Source organism: Macaca mulatta, chromosome 13, assembly GCF_049350105.2.
Source record: "Macaca mulatta isolate MMU2019108-1 chromosome 13, T2T-MMU8v2.0, whole genome shotgun sequence".
NCBI lineage: Eukaryota > Metazoa > Chordata > Mammalia > Primates > Cercopithecidae > Macaca > Macaca mulatta.
Genome location: NC_133418.1, coordinates 61,131,404 through 61,156,211, shown reverse-complemented (window position 1 = coordinate 61,156,211; position 24,808 = coordinate 61,131,404). Strand labels below are relative to the sequence as shown.

The 24,808-nt window shown below is 39.1% G+C and overlaps 2 protein-coding genes across 5 annotated transcripts in view; one reads left to right on the top strand and one right to left on the bottom strand.

The window, feature by feature from the left end:
* WDPCP (WD repeat containing planar cell polarity effector) overlaps positions 1-2,472 on the bottom strand; it is a 491,911-nt gene extending 489,439 nt beyond the window's left edge. For both annotated transcript variants that reach the window (XM_015112569.3, XM_015112570.3), the window contains exon 1: positions 2,292-2,472. The gene's annotated coding sequence lies outside the window, so the exon portion shown is untranslated. The remainder of the gene's footprint in view (positions 1-2,291) is intronic.
* Positions 2,473-3,053: 581 nt separating this feature from the next.
* Positions 3,054-22,022, top strand: MDH1 (malate dehydrogenase 1). Of its 3 annotated transcripts, NM_001320106.1 has the most exon segments (10): positions 3,054-3,137; positions 6,119-6,279; positions 8,819-8,917; positions 9,724-9,820; positions 12,015-12,190; positions 14,118-14,240; positions 19,573-19,749; positions 20,161-20,274; positions 20,833-20,922; positions 21,688-22,022. In NM_001320106.1, coding segments are annotated over 9 exon segments (1,062 nt in total). In that variant the 5' UTR covers positions 3,054-3,137; positions 6,119-6,219; the 3' UTR covers positions 21,814-22,022.
* The last annotated feature ends 2,786 nt before the right edge of the window (positions 22,023-24,808 follow it).

Genomic DNA, 24,808 nt, shown 5'->3' with positions numbered 1-24,808 from the left:
GCTGGGGTACAAGTGGTGCCAGTGCAACCTCTGTTTCCTGGGCTCAAGCAACCCTCCCACCTCAGCCTCTTGAGGAGCTGGGACTACAGGTGCATGACACTACACTCAGCTAATTTTTAAAAAATGTTTTGTAGAGACAAGGTCTCAGTATATTGCCCAGGCTGGTCTCAAACTCTTGGACTCAAGCAATCCTCTGGCCTTAGCCTCTCAAAGTGCTGAGATTACAAGTGTGAGCCACCACACCTAGCTGAGGTTAAATAATTTTATACTATAAAAAAGCATAAGATCTTGTGAGTTCCAAAGTGCCTTGGGTATCAAGAGCCAACATTCTATTTCAGGGATTTTAACTTAATGCTCCTTTAATATCTTTGCTGGATGTTGTTAGAATAGTATTTCAAACATTTTCTACAATTTGAATTAAATATTACCTTACTAAATAATGAGAGGCTGGGCCAAAAAAAAAAAATGTTAAGTATATCTCCAAATATAGCACAACAGTTTAATGCTCTGTTTGTGGCCTTAACAAAATATGAAAGTCTGCAACACATTCACAAACCACCTGGAGATTCAAACTCACAATGAACGTGCAATGACATATTGTGCTACTTGACATTAGCTATTACCAAAGACAGTTCAAAAGGAAGAGAACAGAGACAATCTTATTAGTATAATTGGAAATGTGCTGACATATCCACCTGACCAAACATCTTCTCTTGCAGTGTATTATATTACCTGAGAAAGGTAACTTATAATCAGTGCTAATATGCTCCTTAACCTGATTTACAAGGTCAACTAGCTATAAACAGAACAAGGCCCAGGAGCTACCATACAGGTGACTTCAATTCTGTATGTCTGGACTGGATGGGAATACGGGGGCTTACATGTTTGTGGCCTTGTTGGAGTATGGGAATAGGACTGCAGTGAGAATTCTGGTTATAAAAACTCTCCCTTGTAAAATTCACTGTAAATCAAGGACAAAAATCATGAGATTGTTTGTTTTATTATACTTTAAGTTCTAAGGTACATATGCACAACGTGCAAGTTTGTTACATATGTATACCTGACATGTTGGTGTGCTGCACCCATTAACTCGTCATTTACATTAGGTAAAATCATGAGAGTTTTAAGGACAAAAACATGGAAAAATCTTTCTGTTAGCAGCTAGTGGAATAATTCATTTAGGAGGAAAATGGGAGAAATTTTTCGTAACTGCTGAGAGTAAAAACTCGGAGAACCTAGGCTTGAGAACAATGTACATCTACTAATTCAGGACTAGACACATAAATTAGAGAGTTTTTGACATAAAAGTAACATTTGAAGTGATGCAACGCATGAATCAGCTCACTGAGGGATTGAGTATAGACAGAGAATACAGCCACCCCAATGTTAAGAGATCACAACTAAAAAAAATTTTAAAACTCGGAAGGACTGAGAACCAGTAATAAAAGAGGAAAACCAGGAAAGTATGTTGGCTGAGAGCCAAATGAATAAACGATACAAGGAGAGTCATTCAGGTGCATTAATAAATGCTAAAAGTAAAGCATTACATTCCTTTCCAAAAATAGCAAATCCTCAAACAGAAATAGAGAAAAATTGAAAGATATTACTTGGCATTCATTTATCAGTCACAGAGAAAAAACGGAAGTTCTAACAATGTTATCTAATCGAGATGTTTTATTCATTTTCATTACGTATATGCTGTGTATGGTACTCCCGAGCATCGTATCTTCCTTTTAACATCCACATGAAACAAGCTTTTAAAGAGCACAGCAATTCTCTTGGCAGCATTAATTGTAAAGAGAACCTCTTAAGTTGTTTTACCAGCTCAGACTGACTGACTAAACAACCAGCGTCTCCCATTCAGCTGCCAGTCTTTCCTCAGAAATGCCGGTTTGGCATAACTTTAAGACTCAAGATGGTATAAGGCGCACCCTGTTTCTTCCAAGAGAATGGGCAAAACTCAACATTCACGGAGGGCTTAGAGAAAATTAGATCCGTATACTGTGACGTCCTGGAAGGGAGAGGCTCACCTCCTACAAAGTAGATGCTCAATAAATATTTTTGATGTAATTCTGGAAGAGCTCCATTTGAGATCGGGAGTGCACCTACTCCAGGGCACCACCCCCTGCAGAATAGTTGCATTCCCACGCCCCTCATACTCCGCTCAGTAAAGGCACCCGCGAACTAGCAGGCATCCGCCCAGTGAATAAAAGCAAAGTGGGACGGCGCACCACCGCAGTCCGGACTCTTAAGGTTAAAAGACAACCCCTTGCCCTCGGGCCAGGGCTCACCTGCCTCGGGATGGGGAAGAAGCGCGACTCCTGGCCGCTTCGGAGTAGGCGTCCCGGCAAAACTCTCGCCTCATCACCAGACACTACCCGGGCAGAAGGTTCCTGTACTAGGTCCTTGGACCCGAGAGGGAGGGACAAGCTCACTTGGTCTCTTGGGTCTCCAGGCCGCCGCCGCCACCACAGTTCCCTCAGGTGTTACAAAGAGTCCGGGGTGTGCGCGAGCTCCCGCATCGTCGCTTAGCAACCTGAGAAGCTGTCCGGTCGTCCCAACTCATCAATTCCCCCGCCCTTCCAGAGTGTGAATCGTTTTTTAAATGATTTTGTTTCCGGGTCGAGCCAGCTTTACGCAGCGGAAGGTCTCTTTACCTCCCACGTTTACCCTCACGGGAGGACGAAGTCTCAGTCACGCGCGTGGGGGGTGATGTCGCTAAGGGGTCATTCTCTCCTCCCTGGAGTTACAAACAAAATCTCTCCCGCCAATTGCCGGGCGCCATCAGGCTGGTCCTTTCCTCCTGACCCCAAATCATGCGCTTGTCGTCGTCCTCCAATCACAGCGGCTCATCCTCCGGGACTACTTTGCAATCGGAGCAGAGCGCAGTGAGAAAGCAGTGAGAAGAACCCCTCGGATCGGGAAGTGTAGTTCAACACTTGAAGGAAACACTTTGGAGATTGCGCCAGAAGCAGGGCAGCGTAAACTACAGTTCCCAGAGAGCGCCGCGTCGGGAGCGGAGCGTTTTCTCGCTAACACCGCTCGCCCTCTCCGAGTCAGTTCCGCGGTAGAGGTGACCTGACTCTCTGAGGCTCATTTTGCAGTTGTTGAAATTGTCCCCGCAGTTTTCAGCCATGGTGAGTGTGGGCCCCGGGTTCCTGCCCACCTCTGGCCCTCGCGCCCTTTTGTGGGGTTTCTTGCACTTTAGGGACTTTTGGGAGGCAGCTGTGCAAGGCGCCGTCCTTCGCGCTCTTTGACAAGCTCGGACTCATCTTCTTGGGATTGTCGCAGTGACCCAGTAATTGGGAAGGGATTGATTTCCACCTTGCGGGGCATAGGGCGCTCTTAGGAGGATTCTGGAGAAGTAGTTGTCCTGGGAGAGGCGCGATCTTAATCCTGCTGCATGGCGGGAGGACAGAATACGACGCTGCAGCTATTTTCCAAAGGATGTTACGGGGTTTGTTTGATAAGGACAATAAGGTTTGCGATGGGAGGGAAAGGTTGGGTGCTAACCCCTTTTTCTCCTCATTAGCCCAGTGTTTATAAGAGCTTTTGTCACAGGGCCCTTGAAAGCTAAAAGCTGGAAAGGTAGTATTTACCTGGTGGTCCAGATTACGATCTGCGTTTGCAGGAGACGTGTTTCCGCCATGTCTGATTTCTCAAAATGTTATTTGGAACCCGTTCATTGACCTGTTTTGTAATGCCAGGATATGTTGAAGTGACGGCATCAGTAGCCAATAACTACTGCGGATAGTCTTTGTTGAACTGTATGTAATGAATTCCAGAAGCACCTCTTTTAAATGTAACAGAGTAACCATTTTGTCATGGAAGACCTGGATAACCTAGATCTCCATCGCTTGTCTCTGCAGAAAGGAGGGGGTTGGTGAAGGAACTCTGACGTAGGAATATTCAGCGTACTGCTTGAAGGTGACATTTGTCATCAAACTCAAAGAAATCGCTTCCTACTATCAATACAATTGCTTGTATTTATAGTTGCGACTGTTTTTCCTACTTTGTGTCCAAAATACTAAAATGGCTGGAGAATGTGGAGAAATGTTTGAATAAATTGGAAATTTCCCAGAATCTGAAAAGACAACGTTTTCAAGGCAAGGGCATTACTCTCTCTGCCTGTGTAACGGGGCCAGTGGAGACAGCTACTAATTTCCAGTAGGTGTTAAACCTAGGTTTCCTATATATTTTGTCACATAATTAGTCATTTAAATTAGGTTTCAGTGGTTTCTGTCCTAATAATCTTAGCTAGAAAGCAGAGGTACTTATTATGTGAGAACCTTGGACTTTTTGCTTTTCGAACTGAATGGGATCTTTTAAAGGTCATCTTGACGAATCTCCCCACTTCACATCTTAAAATTGAGTTTATCGAGACCCAGAGAGAATGTGATTTGTCCCAAGAGTCTCACACTCTTGCCATCTTTTCTATATTGTGTCTTACACTTATCAAGCCTTTCTGAATTTTTATTTTTATAGGGACCACCGCAGTGAGGTCTTGCAGCGGGGGAGAGACGGTGTACTCAACTCCCTGAAAACTTAATTTTTACTAACTGAGATTCTGGATGAAGTTACCAGTTCATACTGCATATACAAACTCAACTGTGTTATCAGCATATAGATTACTTGATAGCTTTATTCCTTGCAATTCAAAATATTGGAATTCTAGAATTAAAAGGGGATTTGGAGAATATATTATCTACTCTTATAATGTAGTCTGGGGAGGTCAGATAATTTTCTTAAGGTCACAGAGAGATTTTGGGCCCCAGATTCTTAGCTGGTTTTCCCTAGTAAGGCCCCACCGCTGGAAGGTCACTGGGGTGCCAGATAACACAGAGACAGAACATGAGGAAGAATTTGTCTGGCAGTTTGCTGGAACTGACAGCAAACTCACACATGACTCAATTTCCCTGCCCCCCTCAGGGGAGTGTGTGAATGGACAGAGTTAGAAAAGAGCCTTGTTTTGTAAGCTCATTCAAAGGGGAGGATTCTTTGCTTGTTGTCTATAGGGAGTGACAGTAAATAAACTGTAGGAAGGAATCTAAATGGTACCGCTTAGTTTTTTGTGTTATAGAAATGCATGTAATTTAGAAATATATATAAATTTGAAAGTGAAAAAGGAATATGTGGATCTGTCTGTGGAATAACAGAGACACTTAAATTCAATCTTTACAGCTGAGAAGTTAGCACAGAGCATGCATCTGCAGGAAAGTCATTGGTGCCCTGCTAAGAGCAAAGACATTCCTTCTTTGGATCTTGGCAGACTGCCCAGATATCTGAGCAAAGAATAGTAACCTATGTTCACACTGTAACATTGTGAAAGTCAGCAGGACTCTCCCACCCTCCTGCTTTTCAACTGCAATGTTGCAGAGGAGCAGAAAGAACCATACGTGGAGTTTTCTTTCTCTGTTTCATCTTCAAACATTCAAACACTAATAAGCCTCAGACTGCCATTAATAAGATGGAATTACCTACCTGTGAAAGTAATTTCTCCAGAAATACAGAAGAAAACTGCTGAGGTGGAATTAACTGTTCATTAGGTCGCCACAACCCCTTCATTAAGGACTGTGATACTGTGAACATGTTTTTAAGTAGCTACTAAAATTGACTGCATTTTTCTAACCATATAGATGACCTTATGGGAGGTTAAACTTTACAGATAGTGATCTTCCATCTCTCCAGCCCCCCTTTTCTTATCCTACTTTGCTGTACATTGAAGTAGTATGTGTTCGTACTTTATACCCTAACCTTCCTTCATTCAACAAATACTGGTTGAACACTATATGGAAATGCAAATCCATATCAAAGGCAGACTGTTCTTAAGGGGGCTTCATGGTCTAATACAGAGCAACAGAAATGCAAATAGAAAACCACAGGCTATTAGAGTCTTTAGAGGAAAATTCTGTGATGATAATTGTAAATACTTAAAACTACTCTGTTCGTTAGGTAATTGCTATTATTATCTCCATTTTACTATGGGGAAATAATGCAGAGAGGTTAAGTAACTGGTCCTAGAGCACGCAGTTAATGAGTTGTGGAGCCAGGACTTGAACCTAGAAAGTCTGGCTCCAGAGTCCATCTCTTTAATTACTACTCTCTACTGCCCCTGTAGCCCCCTGTTTTAGAAAATTGGTGTATCCTTTTGTTTCCTTCACGTAATTCACCAATGGATTCCCTGGCCTAAAATAGTACCAACTACATGATAGGAACTTAATGCTGTTTTGTTTAATGAATGAATTAAATGAGACAACAGCTCATCAGTGGATTTATAAGGTAATATCATTAATACTAATGACATAAATAATTTTGTTAACTATAGTTGAAACTATTGTGGTCACTGAGTTTCTAGCCTTCTCAATACATACTATATATGAATAAAATACCTTTTGTTTTCATGGTACATATGAATGAGTTTTTGTTTGAGTCAGGATCTCACTCTGTCACCAAGGCTGAAGTGCACTGACACAGTAATGGCTCACTGTAGCCTTAACTTCCAAGGCTCAAGTGATTCTCCTGCCTCAGCCTCCTGAGTGGCTGGAACTACAGCATGTGCCACCATACCCAGCTAAATTGTTTTTTTAAGAGACAAGGTCTCACCGTTTTGCCCAAGCTGGTCTCGAACTCCTGGGCTCAAGTGATCCAGTCACCCCGGCCCCCGGCGCAGTGTGCCGGGATCATAGGCGTGAGCCACTGCACTCAGCCTGAAATATCTTAAATAAATAAAATACCTTTTAAAAAATGTTAAAGCATACTACATATGTTCCCAAACAGTTCTTTTATATTTCCATCTTTTTGGTACTTTTATAGGATCCAGCTATTCCTTCAAGCAAATATCAGAGTTCCAACTACAGGCCAGGTGTTTTTCTAGGCAATTGAGATACAGCAGTAAATAAAATAGACAAAGTCCGTGTTCTTAAGGATCTTGCATTCTAAAGGAAAAGGGAGTAATAATTTCTTCCTGTATTCCCTTTTCCTCACCTACTCTACTTGACTTCAAGGAAAGAAGGGAAAATGACAGAATGAAACATGTGTAGGCCATTAAAGATTTTTCTATAAATAGCAATAAATTGGAAAACAAATATTGTATAGTATATAGCTGGCTATGATCAAATTCATTTCTCTACACCAGTTGACATTTATTTATTTATTTATTTATTTTTTTTTTTTTTTTTTTTTTTTTTTGAGATGGAGTTTCGCTCTTGTTGCCCAGGCTGGAATGTAATGGCACTATCTTGGCTCACTGCAACCTCTGCCTCCCGGGTTCAAGCCATTCACCTGCCTCAGCCTTCCAAAGAGCTGGGAGGCGCCTGCCACCACACCCAGCTAATTTGTATTTTTAGTAGAGACGGAGTTTCTCCATGTTGATCAGGCTGGTCTCAAACTCCCAACCTCAGGTAATCCGCCTGCCTCGGCCTCCCAGAGTGCTGGAATTACAGGCATGAGCCACCATGCCTGGCCTGACACTTCTTTTTTGAATTTTTTTTTTTCTTTGACTTCTGTGAGTGAGTACCAAATTGCTGAGTTCTGCTGACCTCAGAGCTTAGAGTTAGAAGCTTAAAAGAAGCCTTCGAGGCTATCCATCCTTGTTTCATCTGGAGGAAGGATCTTAAAAAGAAACCAAATACTTCTAGGCTCAGTCACATCAGTGGACCATTTCTCCATGCCGGTAGGGGTAAAGGTGACAGTGAAAGTACATTTACCCAGCATTGTCGGGGAAAGGAATGGTTCACCATAATTGAATTTTTCTGTCTAATTAAACTTACCCATTATGTTTCTAAACATTGTTTTGTTCTTAATAGAAATATTTCTATTTTTTAAAAATCTGTCAGCTTAGTCTTTTTTTACTCAGAGTCATCACCTTGAATATCAGTTATCTTTGTTTCTATGTCTGTAGTTTGTTCAGGATCTGTTGAAATTTCTGTTTGTATGTCTTCCCTCCTTGCTTTTAAAAATAATTTTCCCTTGGAATCAGGTTGTCAGCTGTCTGTCACTACATGTTACTGTTGTTTCTCCTGAAATAAAACATCTTGTTTTTCCTCCTCCAGACAATGAAGTTGAATAGCAATTAATTGTCCTTTTTTTTTGAGACAGAGTCTTGCTCTGTTGCCAGGCTGGAGTGCAGTGGCACAGTCTCAGCTCACTGCAACCTCCACCTCCTGGGTTCAAGCGATTCTCCAGCCTCAGCCTCCCAAGTAGCTGGGATTACAGGCACGTGCCACCATGCCTGGCTAACTTTTGTATTTTTAGTAGAGATGGGGTTTCACCATGTTGGCCAGGCTGACCTCGTGATCCACCCGCCTCAGCCTCCCAAAGTGCTGGGATTACAGGCATGAGCCACCACGCCCTGCCGATTAATTGTCTTATTTAAATATATTGGCTCAATGTAAATGGAAAGTTTTAGCCTCTTTTACTCCTTTTCTTGGTATGAAGATTCTGTTGAGCAGATGGGAGTGGGGGCTTTGCATAATAAGGATTTGTGTGGCTCTAGTGGCTGGCTGCCAGGGTTTGGATCACCACATACTGAACACATCAACATTGTTCAGCCTATTTTAGTGGTAAAATACCCCAAAAAAGGTGGATAAGATTATGTAAGTAAATCCAGAATAACACTTTTAGCTCCCTATATGGTGAGAGTTAAATAACACCACGTAAATATGCAGCACATTCATTTTCTACTAAGCCAGATGCAAAAGGACTTTAAAATTTTACATTCACTTTTAAAGTATGTGGATTTCTTACTATAGATAAAAATTCTGGATATTTTTAAGGTACAGTAGTACTTAAAGATGTTAATGGGTCTTTTTCATTACAGTCTGAACCAATCAGAGTCCTTGTGACTGGAGCAGCTGGTCAAATTGCATATTCACTGCTGTATAGTATTGGAAATGGATCCGTCTTTGGTAAAGATCAGGTAGGAACAGGTGTCTATAAATCTTAAGTTATTAGAGTAAGAATATGGTTAGTAAAATTCTGTATTTGTACACAAATTGTAAAACAATGAAGGAATGTGTAATCTCAGTAAATGTAATAGGCACACAGCTATAATTGGAAGCAAGTAAATTTGTATGTATGCCTCCAGGCACTGAAAACACTTTGGAAATGAGAACTCTTCCATATATTGTACTTAGTTGACTTGGTGCAACCAGCAGGTGTCAGTCAATGGGAGATATCACTAATGATAGTGACTTACAGTCATGTGGGAGAGAGTTACTCAATAAGCACTCCCTTGTTAATAAATGGCCTTTAGAACCAAAAGAGTCAGGAAATCTGCTTCCCAGTTGAAGCAGGCACTCTGACTTTCAGCAAGCCTGATTAATGCACACTAAAATCATTTTCTAAGGTATTCATTTATTCAGTTTCTTGACCCATGGATACTGAATTATTCTTTCATGAACTGAAATCAAACATACAGCTATTAACAATAAGAGCAAACTATGGCATGTCACTCAGTTTAATGTTTTTTTTCATGTACTCTTAAAAAACTGAGTAGTGGTGATTCCTCTCACTGTGTTTGTTAGCAAACCAATGCTGGTTTTATAGCATCCTTCTTTCTGAAAGTGGCATAGTGCTAGATACCTGACCTCCTGAAATAATGATCATGACTAATTAATGGGAATTACATGCATGTACATACCAAATAAAAAGTCTGTGAAAAGACTTTCTTGTGTCTAAGTGAAATAGCCTACACTAACAGATGCTGTCCTTGCTTTTTGGTAGCCTATAATTCTTGTGCTGTTGGATATCACCCCCATGATGGGTGTCCTGGACGGTGTCCTAATGGAACTGCAAGACTGTGCCCTTCCCCTCCTGAAAGGTGAGTTGGGGAGTAGAGAAGGGATTTTATAGTATTTGATTTCTTACAAAATACAGGTTTTTAGGGCCGAGCGCGGTGGCTTACGCCTGTAATCCCAACACTTTGGGAGGCCGAGGCAGGCGGATCATGAGGTCAGGAGATCGAGACCATCCTGGCTAACACAGTGCAACCGCGTCTCTACTAAAAATACAAAAAAATTAGCCGGGCATGGTGGCAGGCGCCTGTAGTCCCAGCTGCTGGGGAGACTGAGGCAGGAGAATGGCGTGAACCTGGGAGGCGGAGCTTGCAGTGAGCCGAGATTGTGCCACTGCACTCCAGCCTGGGAAACAGAGCGAGAATCCGTCTAGAAAAAAAAAAATAATAATACACAGATTTTAGGTTTTTGTTAAAGGCTCTTAATTAGAAATTATTCATAAGAGGATTTTTTTATTTGGAACTACCATACTTATTAGCTATTTATGTATACCAAGGATAAAGAAGGGTAAAAAATGAGAAACAATGTCAGGTAAAGGACTATCATTTTTTCCCCCAATGTGTGTGTGTATATAATTTATTATACCAGTTAAGTGTAATATTTTGCACAAGGGTTATACACCTGACATTGTCTACACACACATATTATAGACAACGTAGGAATTGTCTATGTTGTGTTGTTAATGGAGTCTACTTAAATGGTAATAGTAGCGTCCTGTAATGGAAAACTTGTCTCAGTTTTGAAGGATGTCCTTCATAGCTATACATTGCTCTGGAAGTTGGTTGGTCCTTATATGGTCCCCATCCCATCTACCAATCATCAGGTTGAGACATAGTATAAATTGTCCTTACCATATGCTCTATAGTTTGAAAAAACCCAGAAGAGCTCAGCTAAGGGCCTTTGCAGATCATTGAACTATAACACGAACATAATAAGGAAGCCTTAAATTTGATTGAAAAGTTTTTTAAAATATTCTAAATTAATTTGAATATTTTTCTTCAGCTATATCTTCATCATAGTCTTTCTTTTGGTAAGGATTAATTAATGAAACTCTCCTAGAAGTTTGCACAAAGCAAAATAATATATACCTTCCCAGAAAAACTTTCCTTAAAATTTTTCATCTGTTGAATAAACATTTGCTAGAAGGGATAATCTGCCATCTAAGTCTTTTGGTTGCAAAGTTCTGTAGAAGAATACGTGGCTGCCCACACTATTCTGTTGGTTCCCTTTTCTTACCCACAGCTCTTTCCAAATCAACTTTGCTGCTTTTTCCCATTTGTATTCCTTTCTTTGCTGAGTTCCCTGTGCTTTCTCCAAAGGGCCCAGATTTCACTTGTTTGTCCTCTGCCAGAAGTGAATAGGAGAGGGAAGGGAAAGTTCAGCAAATAAGGACGTGGTTTTTTTTTAAGGAAGATAATTTTTTTTTCCTCCAACTGGTGTTCCTGTCTATGCCCATTTTCAGACTTATGGCAGGCTTGACTATGATGCAACTAGCCAATTTTCCAGTGAAAATGCTGAATGTTGGTCATAGCTTTTTTAATACAATCAACAAAGAAGTGTGATGACGTATGTTCTTCAGTCAAAAAGCAAGTGATGTTTGCTTATTGTACTAACACTGGAGCATAGTGGTTGAACTCTGGACCAACCTAGGCTGGAATTACAACTCCGTTATCTTTTGATGGTGGCGAGTTAATCTCTTTAAATCTCAGTGTCTCCATCTATAAAATGTGAAGATTAAATTTGATAATAATATAAATCTCTTAGCATTATCCCTGGCACAAAACTCCTCAATAAACATTTATTATTTTTAAATTTGTGATTGGTGTCTTAGACCTTAAAGTAATTGTAATTTAAAGGTTAGGTGAATTAGTTGCTCTTTTGTGTTGTGTGGTAATTAGTGTGAATAACAAGTATTGCTTCAAAAGTCATCATTATACCTTGCATCATATATGATTATAAAAGATAAAAGCTATGGAGTTTTTGACATTTAAGATAATTACTGAAATAGGAAAAGCAAAATAAATCTATTGACATTTCTGATGTTATGATTGTTAAATTAATATATTATCTTTCTTTTCTTAGGCTCCTGAAATGCATATCAGTGTGATATATAAACACTTGCAACAAGTGAAAGAATTTATGGGTAGATTCAATATGAAAAAGAAAACTTCAAAACTTTGGTGTTTAAGTAGCTCTGCATATTTATTGCCATGTCCACAGATGTCATCGCAACAGATAAAGAAGAGGTTGCCTTCAAAGACCTGGATGTGGCCATTCTCGTGGGCTCCATGCCAAGAAGAGAAGGCATGGAGAGAAAAGATTTACTGAAAGCAAATGTGAAAATCTTCAAATCCCAGGGTGCAGCCTTAGACAAATACGCCAAGAAGTCAGTTAAGGTGACCAACACTGTATTTTAGGGATTTTTCATTGTTAGCATTTGAAACGTACGCTTTTAGCATTTAAGCAAAACCAAAATTATTTGTCCTTTTTTCTAGTTCTGTGCAATCATCAGTAAATATGGCTATAGAGTTTTGCTTGATAAGCTCTCCCTTTCTGGGTTTTTTGTTACAGTGTAGAAATCTATATTTAGAGTGTTCAAAAATATTTTTCCTATTAGTATAACGTGAAAATTTAATATTAGTTCTTAAACCTATAGAGAAGGCACAGGACCTTCTGGTGCATTTTTGCTGAGTGGGAATATTTATTTAGACATTTAAATTTGTGTGTGATTGTGAAAAGAGATAGCTAGCTGTAAGGTAAGTTTATTCTCAGGAGTAGAATATAGTGGTTTCTGAATGCTCGCTCAGATTTTCTTAATGCAGAGGAATTTTAATATGCTTGTTTCTTGAAGAATTGAGTCAGTATGACTTACCGTTCTGTCTCTTTGTGTTAAAACTATTTAAATTCTAACTATGTCTTAATAATACAATAAGCCTTTTTTATTTATTTATTTTTATTTTTTTGAGACGGAGTCTTGCTCTGTCACCCAGGCTGGAGTGCAGTGGTACAATCTTGGCTCACTGCAACCTCCACCTCCCGGTTCAAGCGTTTCTCCTGCCTCAGCCTCCTGAGTAGCTGGGACTACAGGCGCACGCCACCACACCTGGCTAATTTTTGTATTTTTAGTAGAGATGGGGTTTCACCATGTTGGCCAGGCTGGTCTCAAACTCCTGTCCTCAGGTGATCTACCTGCCTTTGCCTCCCAAAGTGCTGGGATTACAGGTGTGAGTCACAACACCCAGCCAAACCTTCTTTTATTAGTGAACTATCAATTAACTAGAACTTAATTGTCACACAGCAAATAGGCTTGCCGGTTAAAGGTTTAACTGATTTCTGTATACTTTCCTATTTAAAAAAAAAAAAAAGGCCGGGCGCGGTGGCTCAAGCCTGTAATCCCAGCACTTTGGGAGGCCGAGATGGGCGGATCACGAGGTCAGGAGATCGAGAGACGATCCCGGCTAACATGGTGAAACCCCGTCTCTACTAAAAAATACAAAAAAATAGCCGGGCGAGGTGGCGGGCGCCTGTAGTCCCAGCTACTCGGGAGGCTGAGGCAGGAGAATGGCATAAACCCGGGAGGCGGAGCTTGCAGTGAGCTGAGATCCGGCCACTGCACTCCAGCCTGGGTGACACAGCAAGACTCCGTCTCAAAAAAATAAAATAAAATAAAATAAAAAAAATAAAAAAAATAAAAAAAAAGTGAAAGAAAATTTTTATAAAATTTTTTAAGTTGCCCATTATAATGTTCTATCAGTAACATTTCATAGATGTCTGCATTTTTTGCTTTCTGTGGACTTCATTTTAAATAGTTAACTTACTTTCTGTCATCACAGAAAATAATATAAATGAGTTGAATAGAAATCCACAAGTACCAGTAAAAGATTACAAGGTTGTTCAGACTGCTAAATTGCAGGCTGTTTGGAGGTAAAGTATTCCTTGCACAGTAATTCCACCTCTGCAAAGCGTCCTTGTTTGTCAGAAATATTTGCCAGCACTGCAGTACTTAAAGACAATCAAGTATTTTGTCTGCAGCTTGTCAAAAGAGGTACCAAAAAAAAAAAAAAAACAAAGACTAAAGATATAAGGGAGTCAGTCTCTGTAATATGGTTGTAACTTTTCTATAAATCTGATACTATTTCAAAAATTTTATTACCATTTTATTAAAGATTTTTATAACTTAAAATGTATTTTCCTATGCTATATTGTATTTGGTGTTTCCCAAGCCTCCCCTGTACGGCTACCTGTTAGACATTTTCAATCAAATTTTAACATGGTTAGTAAGTATATAGTCTGTAAGTCTTCAGTGCCTTCCATTCCTCCTAGGTTATTGTTGTGGGTAACCCAGCCAATACCAACTGCCTGACTGCGTCCAAGTCGGCTCCATCCATCCCCAAGGAGAACTTCAGTTGCTTGACTCGTTTGGATCACAACCGAGCTAAAGCTCAAGTAAGAGAAATGTCTTTTAAATCTTGTGATTGTTCAACTTTAAAACATTTTTCTCTCACTTTTAAAATAACTGAATCTGAGTTTGTGCTTTTTTCTTGTTTTTGTTTGGTAGGAACCTGTTACTTTTATTAAATTAAAAGTAAATTATTATTAATTTGTTAGGGAGTCTTTAAATGTATTCTCGTAAAGGACCAGAGGCTTTACTTCCTACTTGATTTTGTCTTTAACTATATTTCAATTGCTAACTATAATGAAATGCAGTTACTAATGTTCTTTTGTTACAGTGGTTAAAAATTAGTATACATGATGGTACATAATTTAGTTTTAATTTTTTCAGATACATAGGAGATTATATAAACAAAGACTTGAGCTTTGCGTGATTGTGTGGTTCTGCTTCTGTTTTACCTACAGCTAAGCAATCAAATTCAGATTTTGTAATTTTATATTTAATTTTCAGTTTATGTATTTTTAATATTCTGTGTGTATCTGTGAAATTTGCTACTTTCACTGCTTAGGAGCTAAACTCTGTTGCTAATTTTCTTTACCCTTGGAGCCATAGATAAGTGTGCCAAGGAGCCAGTGACCAAGGAATTAACAATAGCTTTTCAAAAAATTAGAAGCCAAGCAACTGATCTGAGCTAGTTTCCTAGGCTTTTTCAGATCTAACTGGTCCTGGTGCCCGTTCCTGGACAGAACCTCTGTCCGTTGCCCTAATGCTTTTCTGGCCATCCCTTCTTGTCTGTAGGTCATCACTGCTAGATAGGTCTGAGTTCAGTGCTTTTTCTTCTAGAGAAAGATAACTTTAGTTTCAAAAAAAATTGTTAACCAGAAGATGCTATGAGGTCTAAGTTGAAGCACTGCTGCCCTAACCTAAGAATTAATAATCCTTCAGCACTGGAATGCCTATGAAAGAGAAAAGAATATACATTTGTTAAGCATCTACTGTAAATTGAATGCTATACATGTAATTTTCCATTTAATTTTTATAGTAACCATATGAGGTATCTTATATTATCCCTGCTTTAGGTAAGAAACCTGAGGCCCAGGGAAGTCAGAGAACCTGCTCAGAGTCATACAGCTTATAAATTATGGAGCCACTTGATTTGCCTGACTCAAAACCCTTATGTATGGTCTTACTTAATGGTATCAACTGACCTTAGTCCACTTACTAGCTCTGTGATTTTGAGAAAGTATATTCAATGATTAAAATGTAATAATTATATCTACCTCAGAGAGTTCTTATGAGGATTAAATAAGATCCATTTTAAGCCCTTAGCATGGTGCCTGCACATAGTAAATGCAAGAAAAGTTGGCTGCTATTATTATTAGTTGATTTCTTCTTTCTAAGACGCATACAGCCTAAACATTCCTAACGTAAAGGGTTGTTGGATAACAACCCTTAAATTTTTAGTTTAAAGTGCAGATATTCCCTGAGAGGCTTTAGGCTATGGGCTGGGTCTGATGGTAGCTGAGAACAAATAGGAGTTTGTTTGAATGACTGGAGGCAGGCAGTTTGAGTACTGTGGGACAGTTGTAAAGGAAGAGATATTATACGCCTTACAGTTGTAAACTCTGGATTGCCAGACAGTGACTTATTTAGTTCCTGCAACAAGAAAAAGGTAACACAATGACACTAGCAACCACTTTTTGTTGTTTCACCTGAGGCTTTGGTGGAGACAGGCTTTGGAAAATTCTGCCTCCAAAGGTACTGCTAAGAGATACTTTGTCCTAGTGCCTGAAACAGTTTTCACTGCAGGGCTAAAGTCTGAATGAGCAAAGAGGAAAGACAGTGCTCTCCTCAGACTTTAACCTTCACTTTGGGACATGTTCTTTATTACTCCTGGGACCTTGGCTTGGCACTGTTTCAGCATGTCAATCTGGCATAGTGAGAGCTTTTAAGGAGTCATTGAAGAAGCACTTTCTTCCTCTAAAAGAAGTAGTTTATCCAGTGAGAAAAATAACAAACCCAAAGGTAAGTTTTTCTTACAGGAATGGTTGCTAGATATTTTGTCTTGGAATTCAGAGGCCTTAGCTACTTAGGGACTGTTTAACACCTGCAGAACTTCCCTGTGTATTTGCAAACCAGTGCTATATTTACATCTGCTGACAAGGTAATTTGACAGTGATACCAGATAAGGTAATTTGACAATGATACCAGTTAGCTGGTAAGAAAATTACTAGGGCTGGAGAATTAATCAAAAACTTTTAACAGACCTCTATGACAGACATGAGTGTCTAGGGGAGTAAAGAACTGTTATCCCGGGTACGTATAAATTTAGACTAATTGTGACATGAATCATATTAAGAAATTATATCTGCTGGGTGCAAAGTACCTGGCTTTTGCTGTCCAGACAGAACTGGATTAGCTCAAGAGATCAAAGGAGCAAGAGGAGGAGGGCAACAAGAACAAAGGAAGGCAGGGGAGCCCAGGAAGACCGAGGGCAGAGAGGCCTAGAGGCATTTTGTCTTCACTGTACTTGGGAGCATTGAAGCTGACATTCAGGGAAGTTACAGGCTCTAACTTCCTGGTGATATATATATCTTGAGTTAATTGTTCAAGGTATAAATTTATCTTTTTCTATACCATACCAGCTAAATTTAAGTATAAATGTAAGTAAGAGCAGTTTTTTTCCCAGTTCTTTCAGGTCATGGCACCCATAAAAAATGGTACTCATTGGACAGCGTGCCACTCTACCCTACCCCACAGGCTAAGCAGATCAATAGCTGAGGACCCCAGAAACCAACCGTCAACTAATTTGTGGAGACTAATGCAAATATTGTAGATAATAGTCCTAATACTTGCAAGACTTGCAGGGATTCGATCGGTCAAAAGTGATTTACAATATCACAAACAGAAATTTTTAAGTAAACTTTTAACTATTTTAGGATTTCAGAAAGCAGTCTCAGCTAGTTTAAGAGTGAGAGTGAAAGTAAAGACAGTTTACTTCTTACTTAACTGAATAAATTAGTGTGAAGACCAGTAAAGTCATTGCAGACATTTTAGATAATGGCCTTTTTTTTCATCTTTATCCTTTTTGGTTGGTTGGTTGGGTTTTTTTTTTTTTACTTTTTATTTTGAAATAATTTTAGACTCAGAAGTCGCAAAAAAAATAGTACAGAGAAGTCCCTTGTACCTATCACCCATTGATGGTATCTTACATAACTACAGAGTATTATGAAAACCAAGAAGTTGATGAACTACACACAATACTATTAACTAGACTTACTTAAGTTTCACCAGTTTTATATTCATTTATTTTTTTCTGTGTCTTTATGAATGATTCTATGACATTTGATTACAAGTGTAGATTCCTATAACTGCCCCCATAGTCAAGGTACAGAATTTCTTCATCACTCACAAAAGAACTCCTGCATACTCTCCCTTATGGTCACACCTCCCTCTGTCCCTGACATCATTTATCTGCACTCCACCTCTATAATTTTGTCATTTTGAAAATTTACAAAAATGGAATCATGCAGTAAGGAACCTTTTGAAACTCTTTTTCACTTAGTTTAATGCCTTTAAGATCCATCCAGGTTGTTGGTTGTTCCTGTTTTTCCACTTACCCCTTTTATTTATTCCATTGCATATGTAAGACGTAATACAGTTTATTTAACTATTCTTTTTTTTTTTTTTTTTTTTTTTTTTTGAGACGGAGTCTCACCCTTTTGCCCAGGCTGGAGTGCAATGGCACGATCTCGGCTCACTGCAATCTCTGCCTCCCAGGTTCAAGAGATTCTCCTGCCTCAGCCTCCTGAGTAGCTGGGCTAATTTTTATATTTTTAGTAGAAACGGGGCTTCACCATGTTGACCATGATGGTCTCAATCTCTTGACCTCATGATCCTCCCACCTCGGCCTCCCAAAGTGCTGGGATTATAGGCGTGAGCCACCGTGCCTGGCATATTTAACCATTCTTGAAGGACATTTGAGTTGTTTCAGTTTAGAGTTGTTATTACCCTTGTTTTAAAATTTTCCTTAAAATATCAAAGTGTATTCCTTTTATTACATGGTAAATACTCAAATGCTTTATTTATGTGCTAAAGCTACAGACTCTGGCACAACTAATTTTCTCTCCCATTCTTACTGGGACACAGAGGAAGGAAGAATGGCCCACAATGTCACCAAAACAGATCAGCTTCTTAAAATATTTTTCCACATTCCCTTCTGGTTCATCATAAATTCTGTTGTCTAGTTAGGAACAAATTATACATACACCTGATCACAATTTATTTTCTGCACATAAACTTATCAGACAAATAACAAACAGGCTGATTTTATTTAAATCTACCAGGACATGTCTCTTTTTATTTTATTTTTTTTTTTTTGAGACAGTCTCACTCTGTCGCCCAGGCTGGAGTGCAGTTGTGCAATCTCGGCTTATCACAACCTCCGCCTCCCAGGTTCAAGCGATTTTCCTGCCTCAGCCTCCCAAGTAGCTGGGATTACAGACATGTACCACGAAGCCCGGCTAACTTTGTATTTTTAGTAGAGATGGGGTTTCTCCACGTTGGTCAGGCTGGTCTCGAACAGCCAACCTTAGGTGATCTGCCCGCCTTGGCCTCCCAAAGTGCTGGGATTATAGGCGTGAGCCACCATGCCCAGCTCAAGACATAACTTTTTAACCTTTTTTTGTGGCTATTATGCTATATGTGATTGCAAGGCATTGCAGGACCCTAAACTGCTTTCTGGAGTTACAGCTAGAGATTGTTACATATGTTAGAATTTTAGTGTGTATATATGTGTGTATACACACACACACACACACACACATAAAATCTCTTTCCTTCAGTTTCCTGATATATAAAATGAGGACAGTCATATCTTGGTAATTTGAGTCCTATCCAACTCTAAAATTTCATATTTAGGGTTGAAAATTAATTTGTATATGGTATGTAATAAAAATTTTACCTAAAGTGCCTAAATACCTGATTACTCAGAAGCACTGAGAAGACATCTCCAGGTAAACATTAACAGTGAAACAAAAGATCACATTTACATATTTAAGAAACAGTAAATTGATTAATAAATAATAGTAACTTGATTAATGTTTTATGTTTGATACACCTACTATACTAATAACCACAAACTATGGGATGCTTCATACCCTTAAACATTGTACTCCATAAGCTTCAAGTCCACGGTTGTTACCACTGTTAAGCTGTTGTAGGAAATTGCCAAGCAATAAATTTACCTTTTTTACAAGTCAATATAACTCTTGTGTTCTCTTGAAATTTCAGAAGCTTTTTATTTAAGGGCGTTTGTCAAAACAGGTCCCAATTGGAAATAAAAAGCATTTGCCTCAGTAATGTATTTGTTTTCAATTTAACTAGATTGCTCTTAAACTTGGTGTGACTGCTAATGATGTAAAGAATGTCATTATCTGGGGAAACCATTCCTCGACTCAGTATCCAGATGTCAACCATGCCAAGGTGAAATTGCAAGGAAAGGAAGTTGGTGTTTACGAAGCTCTGAAAGATGACAGCTGGCTCAAGGGAGAATTTGTCACGGTAAGAAAAATCTGTGAGCCTTCTTAACGCTGAGCATAAAGAACTCTTGAGAGACTCAGGACAGGAAACCTTCAAGGAGGGCAGGTCTTTCACAGTTGCTCTGATGACTGCATACTTTCGGGATCTTAGTAAGCCAGTCATGATCCAGTCTGATCTGATATGATCTGTAGCACAGCAGTTGCGACTTATACCAAGATCCATGTCTTTGACATATGATAAACTTTGTATGGGAAGATACAGTTTTCTTTTTCCAGAAGGATTGGTAAGGCTAACATCAGGTTGTTGCATGATTTTGGAGGGGACACATTAAACTCTGGTCATAGCCTTTCACCCCAAGTTCGACTTGGAATCAATGAAAATGTTGCTATCATGACCAAGTAACACTGCTGCTTTCGCCTGCCCCTTTCCCAGACTGTGCAGCAGCGTGGTGCTGCTGTCATCAAGGCTCGAAAACTATCCAGTGCAATGTCTGCTGCAAAAGCCATCTGTGACCACGTCAGGGACATCTGGTTTGGAACCCCAGAGGTAAGGATTTAGTGATTTGCACAGGTCACTCTGTTTTATTTTTGTTGCCTGATGATATAATATAAAAAGAATATAGCCTTTAGGTTATAATCAGGTTAGGTTCATTTCTCAGCTCAGCTGCCTATTAACTAAGTAAACTTTGGAGTTTCTTAGCCTTGACCTTTCTGAGCTGTTTTGTCATCTTTTACATGACATTACTATTATACACAGGGTTGTGAGGGTTAAAGGAGATTGCATATGGAAAACACGTAGCACAATGCCTGATACATAGTAGGGGTGAAATTTTTTCTTCTAGGCCACAGCTTCCTCATCTGTGAGGATTAGGAAATGAGGATTAGGTTTCCCTGGCCTACTTCACATATGATATGGAAGCATGAAATGAAATAATATCCATGAAAGTTATCTTGTCGTGGAAGTACCTGGTGCTGATGATAGTTCCTTACACAGTAATGATGTTATGAACATAGTAAGAAAGGGTCACCTGGTTTAATTTTATTAGTTCATGTGTCAGTTGTGTAAACTAATCACCATGAGTATGTGAAACATTGTTATTTTCAGGGAGAGTTTGTGTCCATGGGTGTTATCTCTGATGGCAACTCCTATGGTGTTCCTGATGATCTGCTCTACTCATTCCCTGTTGTAATCAAGGTAAGGTATTTTGGAGCTATTTCCCTTCTTTGAGAAAGTAGTTATATGTTTCCCTTAAGAATGGTATTATTGGCCAGGCACAGTGGCTCACACCTATAATCCCAACACTTTGGAAGGCCAAGGTGGCAAGATTGCTTGAGCCCAGGAGTTCAAGACCAGCCCAGGCAACATACTGAGACCCCCATCTCTGCAAAAATAAAATAATTAGCCGGGCATGGTGGCACACACCTGTGGTCCCACATCCTCGGCAACAGAGCAGGACCCTGTCCCCCCAAAAATAAAACAGAATGGTATAACTTCATCTAGAAAATTGTTCCTTTACTAAAATAGACATTTTTCTCAGCTTTAAAACTATATGTATTTCAACTTCAGGTCATTAAAAGTTTTTGTGATTGAAATTAATCTAGAAAGGAAAATTCAGCTTTTCCTACTAAACACAGTATGTTATTATGCCTCTAGTATTAGAGACCTACAAATAGTATATTTCTAAATGAAGCAATGATTTTCAGTGTTGTTGCTGTTTATTATAAACGTGCTAAAGTCAATCATTTTAAAGATTTTTTTTTTTTTAGATTCAAGAGGTTTAAAATTCAAGTGTTGAGTTTTTATTAGAATTGTCTATTAATTAAAATCTGGATTTTGATTTACTTCTTTAGAATCAGACTTTAAAACAGATACACCTCTAAATATAAGTTCAAACTAGGTTGTTGCTTATTAAAAGATCAGTTCCACTTTAAATCTCTTATTTGCATTATTTTCAAACAGAATAAGACCTGGAAATTTGTTGAAGGTCTCCCTATTAATGATTTCTCACGTGAGAAGATGGATCTTACTGCAAAGGAACTCACAGAAGAAAAAGAAACTGCTTTTGAATTTCTTTCCTCTGCCTGACTAGACAAGGATGTTACTAAGTGCTTCAAAGCTGAAGAATCTAAATGTCGTCTTTGACTCAAGTACCAAATAATAGTAATGCTCACTTAAATTACTTGTGAAAAACAACACATTTTAAAGATTATGTGCTTCTTGGTACAGGTTTGTGAATGATAGTTTATCATCATGCTGTTAGTATGCATTCTAAATAAATATATACCCAAATGAAAGTAACTCAGACTCTGTTTCTAGCTAATATTTAGTGTCTACTCAGGAAACAAACTTGCAGCCAGGCACAGTGGCTGACACCTGTAATCCCAGCACTTTGGGAGGCCGAGGCGGGTGGATCACTAGGTCAGGAGATCGAGACCGTCCTTGATAACACAGTGAAACCCTGTTTCTACTAAAAATACAAAAAATTAGCCAGGCGTGGTGGCAGGTGCCTGTAGTCCCAGCTACTCCAGAAACTGAGGCAGGAGAATGGTGTGAACCCAGGAGGCAGAGCTTGCAGTGAGCAGATGGTGCCACTGCACTTCAGCCTGGGCGACAGAGCGAGACTCCATCTCAAAAAAAAAAAAAGAAAAGAAAAGAAAGCAAACTTGGATGTTTCCCAGCTTGCCTAAAGAATTTTTATATATATGTATTTTCTAACCAGAGGAAGGCAGTAAGGCTAGAAAGATAAAGCATAAATCTCATTTAAATAGAACATAGAAACTCACCTTGTGATAATGAATCAGTCTATTTCAGTATATATTTGTAAACATTACCTACATTGAACACATACCGTATATTTAAAATCTTAAAGGTTCACGCTTTGTAGATAATTCAGTTTTAAGGCTCGCTACTAATATTAAATAAGTTGCAGATAATATTGTTAACAGTGTTATGCCATTGGATGAAATTAGAACATTTTCATTATATTAAAAAAATGATAATAGGTTTTCACTGGAGGTGTTACTTTTTAGCAGATAAGGAATCATTTCTATTTCAAAACCACTAAATGCCACAGAAGTTTATGCTAGTGTTAGGAGTTTTCAATCTAAGCTTATTACTAGAAAAATAGTGGAGTTTTTTCAATAGTCTTGCTTTTTCCCCAAACCTATCATGGCAGAAGGCATTTTCTATCTTTTCGTCCTCATGCTTAACACACTGTCCACATGTAATAGACAATATTGTATTAATAAGTATCTCCAGGCCTAATGTAGTACTCTTCATGGATACTCAAATATTTGTTGGTTGGATGTATTTAAAATTACAACTTTGGGAGGCCAAGGCAGGAGGATTGCTTGAAGCCAGGAGTTAAAGGCTAGCCTGGGCAACAAAACAAGACCCCATCTCTACAAAAAAATTTTAAAAATTAGCTGAGTGCAGTGGTGGATTCCTGTAATCCCAGCTACTCGGGAAAGTAAGGCAGGAGGATCACCTAGGCACAAGAATTCAAGGCTGCAGTGAGCTAGGATTGCACCACTGCACTCCAGCCTGGGCAACAGAGCGAGACCGTCTCCTTTTAAAAAATTAAAAATTACCTAGATCATTATCTCATATGATGTAGAAAAGAAAAAGCAAGTGAGTAAAACTACGTTTAGGACTACTATTAATTGGAAGCATAAAAACAAAATTTCCTAGAGAAGGAACAAAATTTTGTATAAAGTGAGTATGAATTGGACCAGTTGTTACTTTCTTTCGGTTCCAAACACTCTGTTCTATATTCTCATGACATTAGGACTGGAACTTGGCAAGCCACATTTCTTTACCTGCTGCTCTTTGTTAAAAATGTACTAATAGGCCAGGCGTGGTGGCTCATGCCTGTAATCCCAGTACTTTGGGAGGCTGAGGAGGGCGGATCATTTGAGGTCAGGAGTTCGAGACTAGCCTGGCCAACATGGTGAAACCCCGTCACTACTAAAAATACAAAAATTAGTCGGACACGGTGGCGCTTGCCTGTAATCCCAGCTACTCAGGAGGCTGAGGCAGGAGAGTCACTTGAACCTGGGAGGTTGCATTGAGCTGAGATCATGCCACTGCACTCCAGCCTGGGTGACAGAGCAAGACTCCGTTTCAAAAAAAAAAAAAAAAAATTTTATATATATGTATATATATATACACACACACTAATAATATATATACACACACTAATAAAGAAAACATGCTCTTACTCCTTCCTGTTGGTTTCCTCTATCATTACCTTCTATCCACTTTATATAAGCCAGAAAAGAAGAAAACAAATGAATCAAACATATCTTTAGAAGAGCAATTAGTTGGAAGCATGAAAACTAATTTTATGTAGAATTAAAAAGAAAATCTTGGCTGGGTACAGTGACTCATGCCTGTAATCCTAACACTTTGGGAAGCTAAGTGGGAGGATCACAGACCAGCCTGAGCAACATAGTGAGACGCCATCTCTACTAAAAATAAAAAATTAGCCAGGCATGGTGGGAGGGTCGCTTGAGCCCAGGATGTCAAGGTTGCAGTGAGCCATGATCATGCCACTGCACTTTAGTCTGGGTGACAGAGCAAGACTGTCTTTAAAAAAAAAAAAAAGAAAATGTTATATGAAGAAAGTATGTATATATGAAAGTTATTGGAGAGATCTAGATTACTTGTAGAAACAAGTAATTTTTCACTAACTGTGCCTTTGAAGCATGGATTTCAGTTTGAATATTCACATTGTGAAACTGATTACCACTTTATGCCATTTTTTTTAATGCTCTTCACTTTCGTCACCTTTACCAAGAGAACAAAGCATTTTGTTGCCCCCGTCTCTTAATGGAGTCCAGGCCCAGGAAATTGGGCCCAGGAAATCTTTAAGCAGCATGATAATACGTGAAAAGCCTATGTCTTTCCTAAGCATTTTTACTAGTATTTGAAGAAATGATACATGGGTGCATTACAGGGCAAAAGACATTACATTTTAAGCCAATAAAGTTAGATTAAGAAGCTTTCCAAAAGAGGTACAATCTGTATAAACCTAAACCTTAAGGGAATATTGACCTCTGCAGATCATGACCCTGGTAAT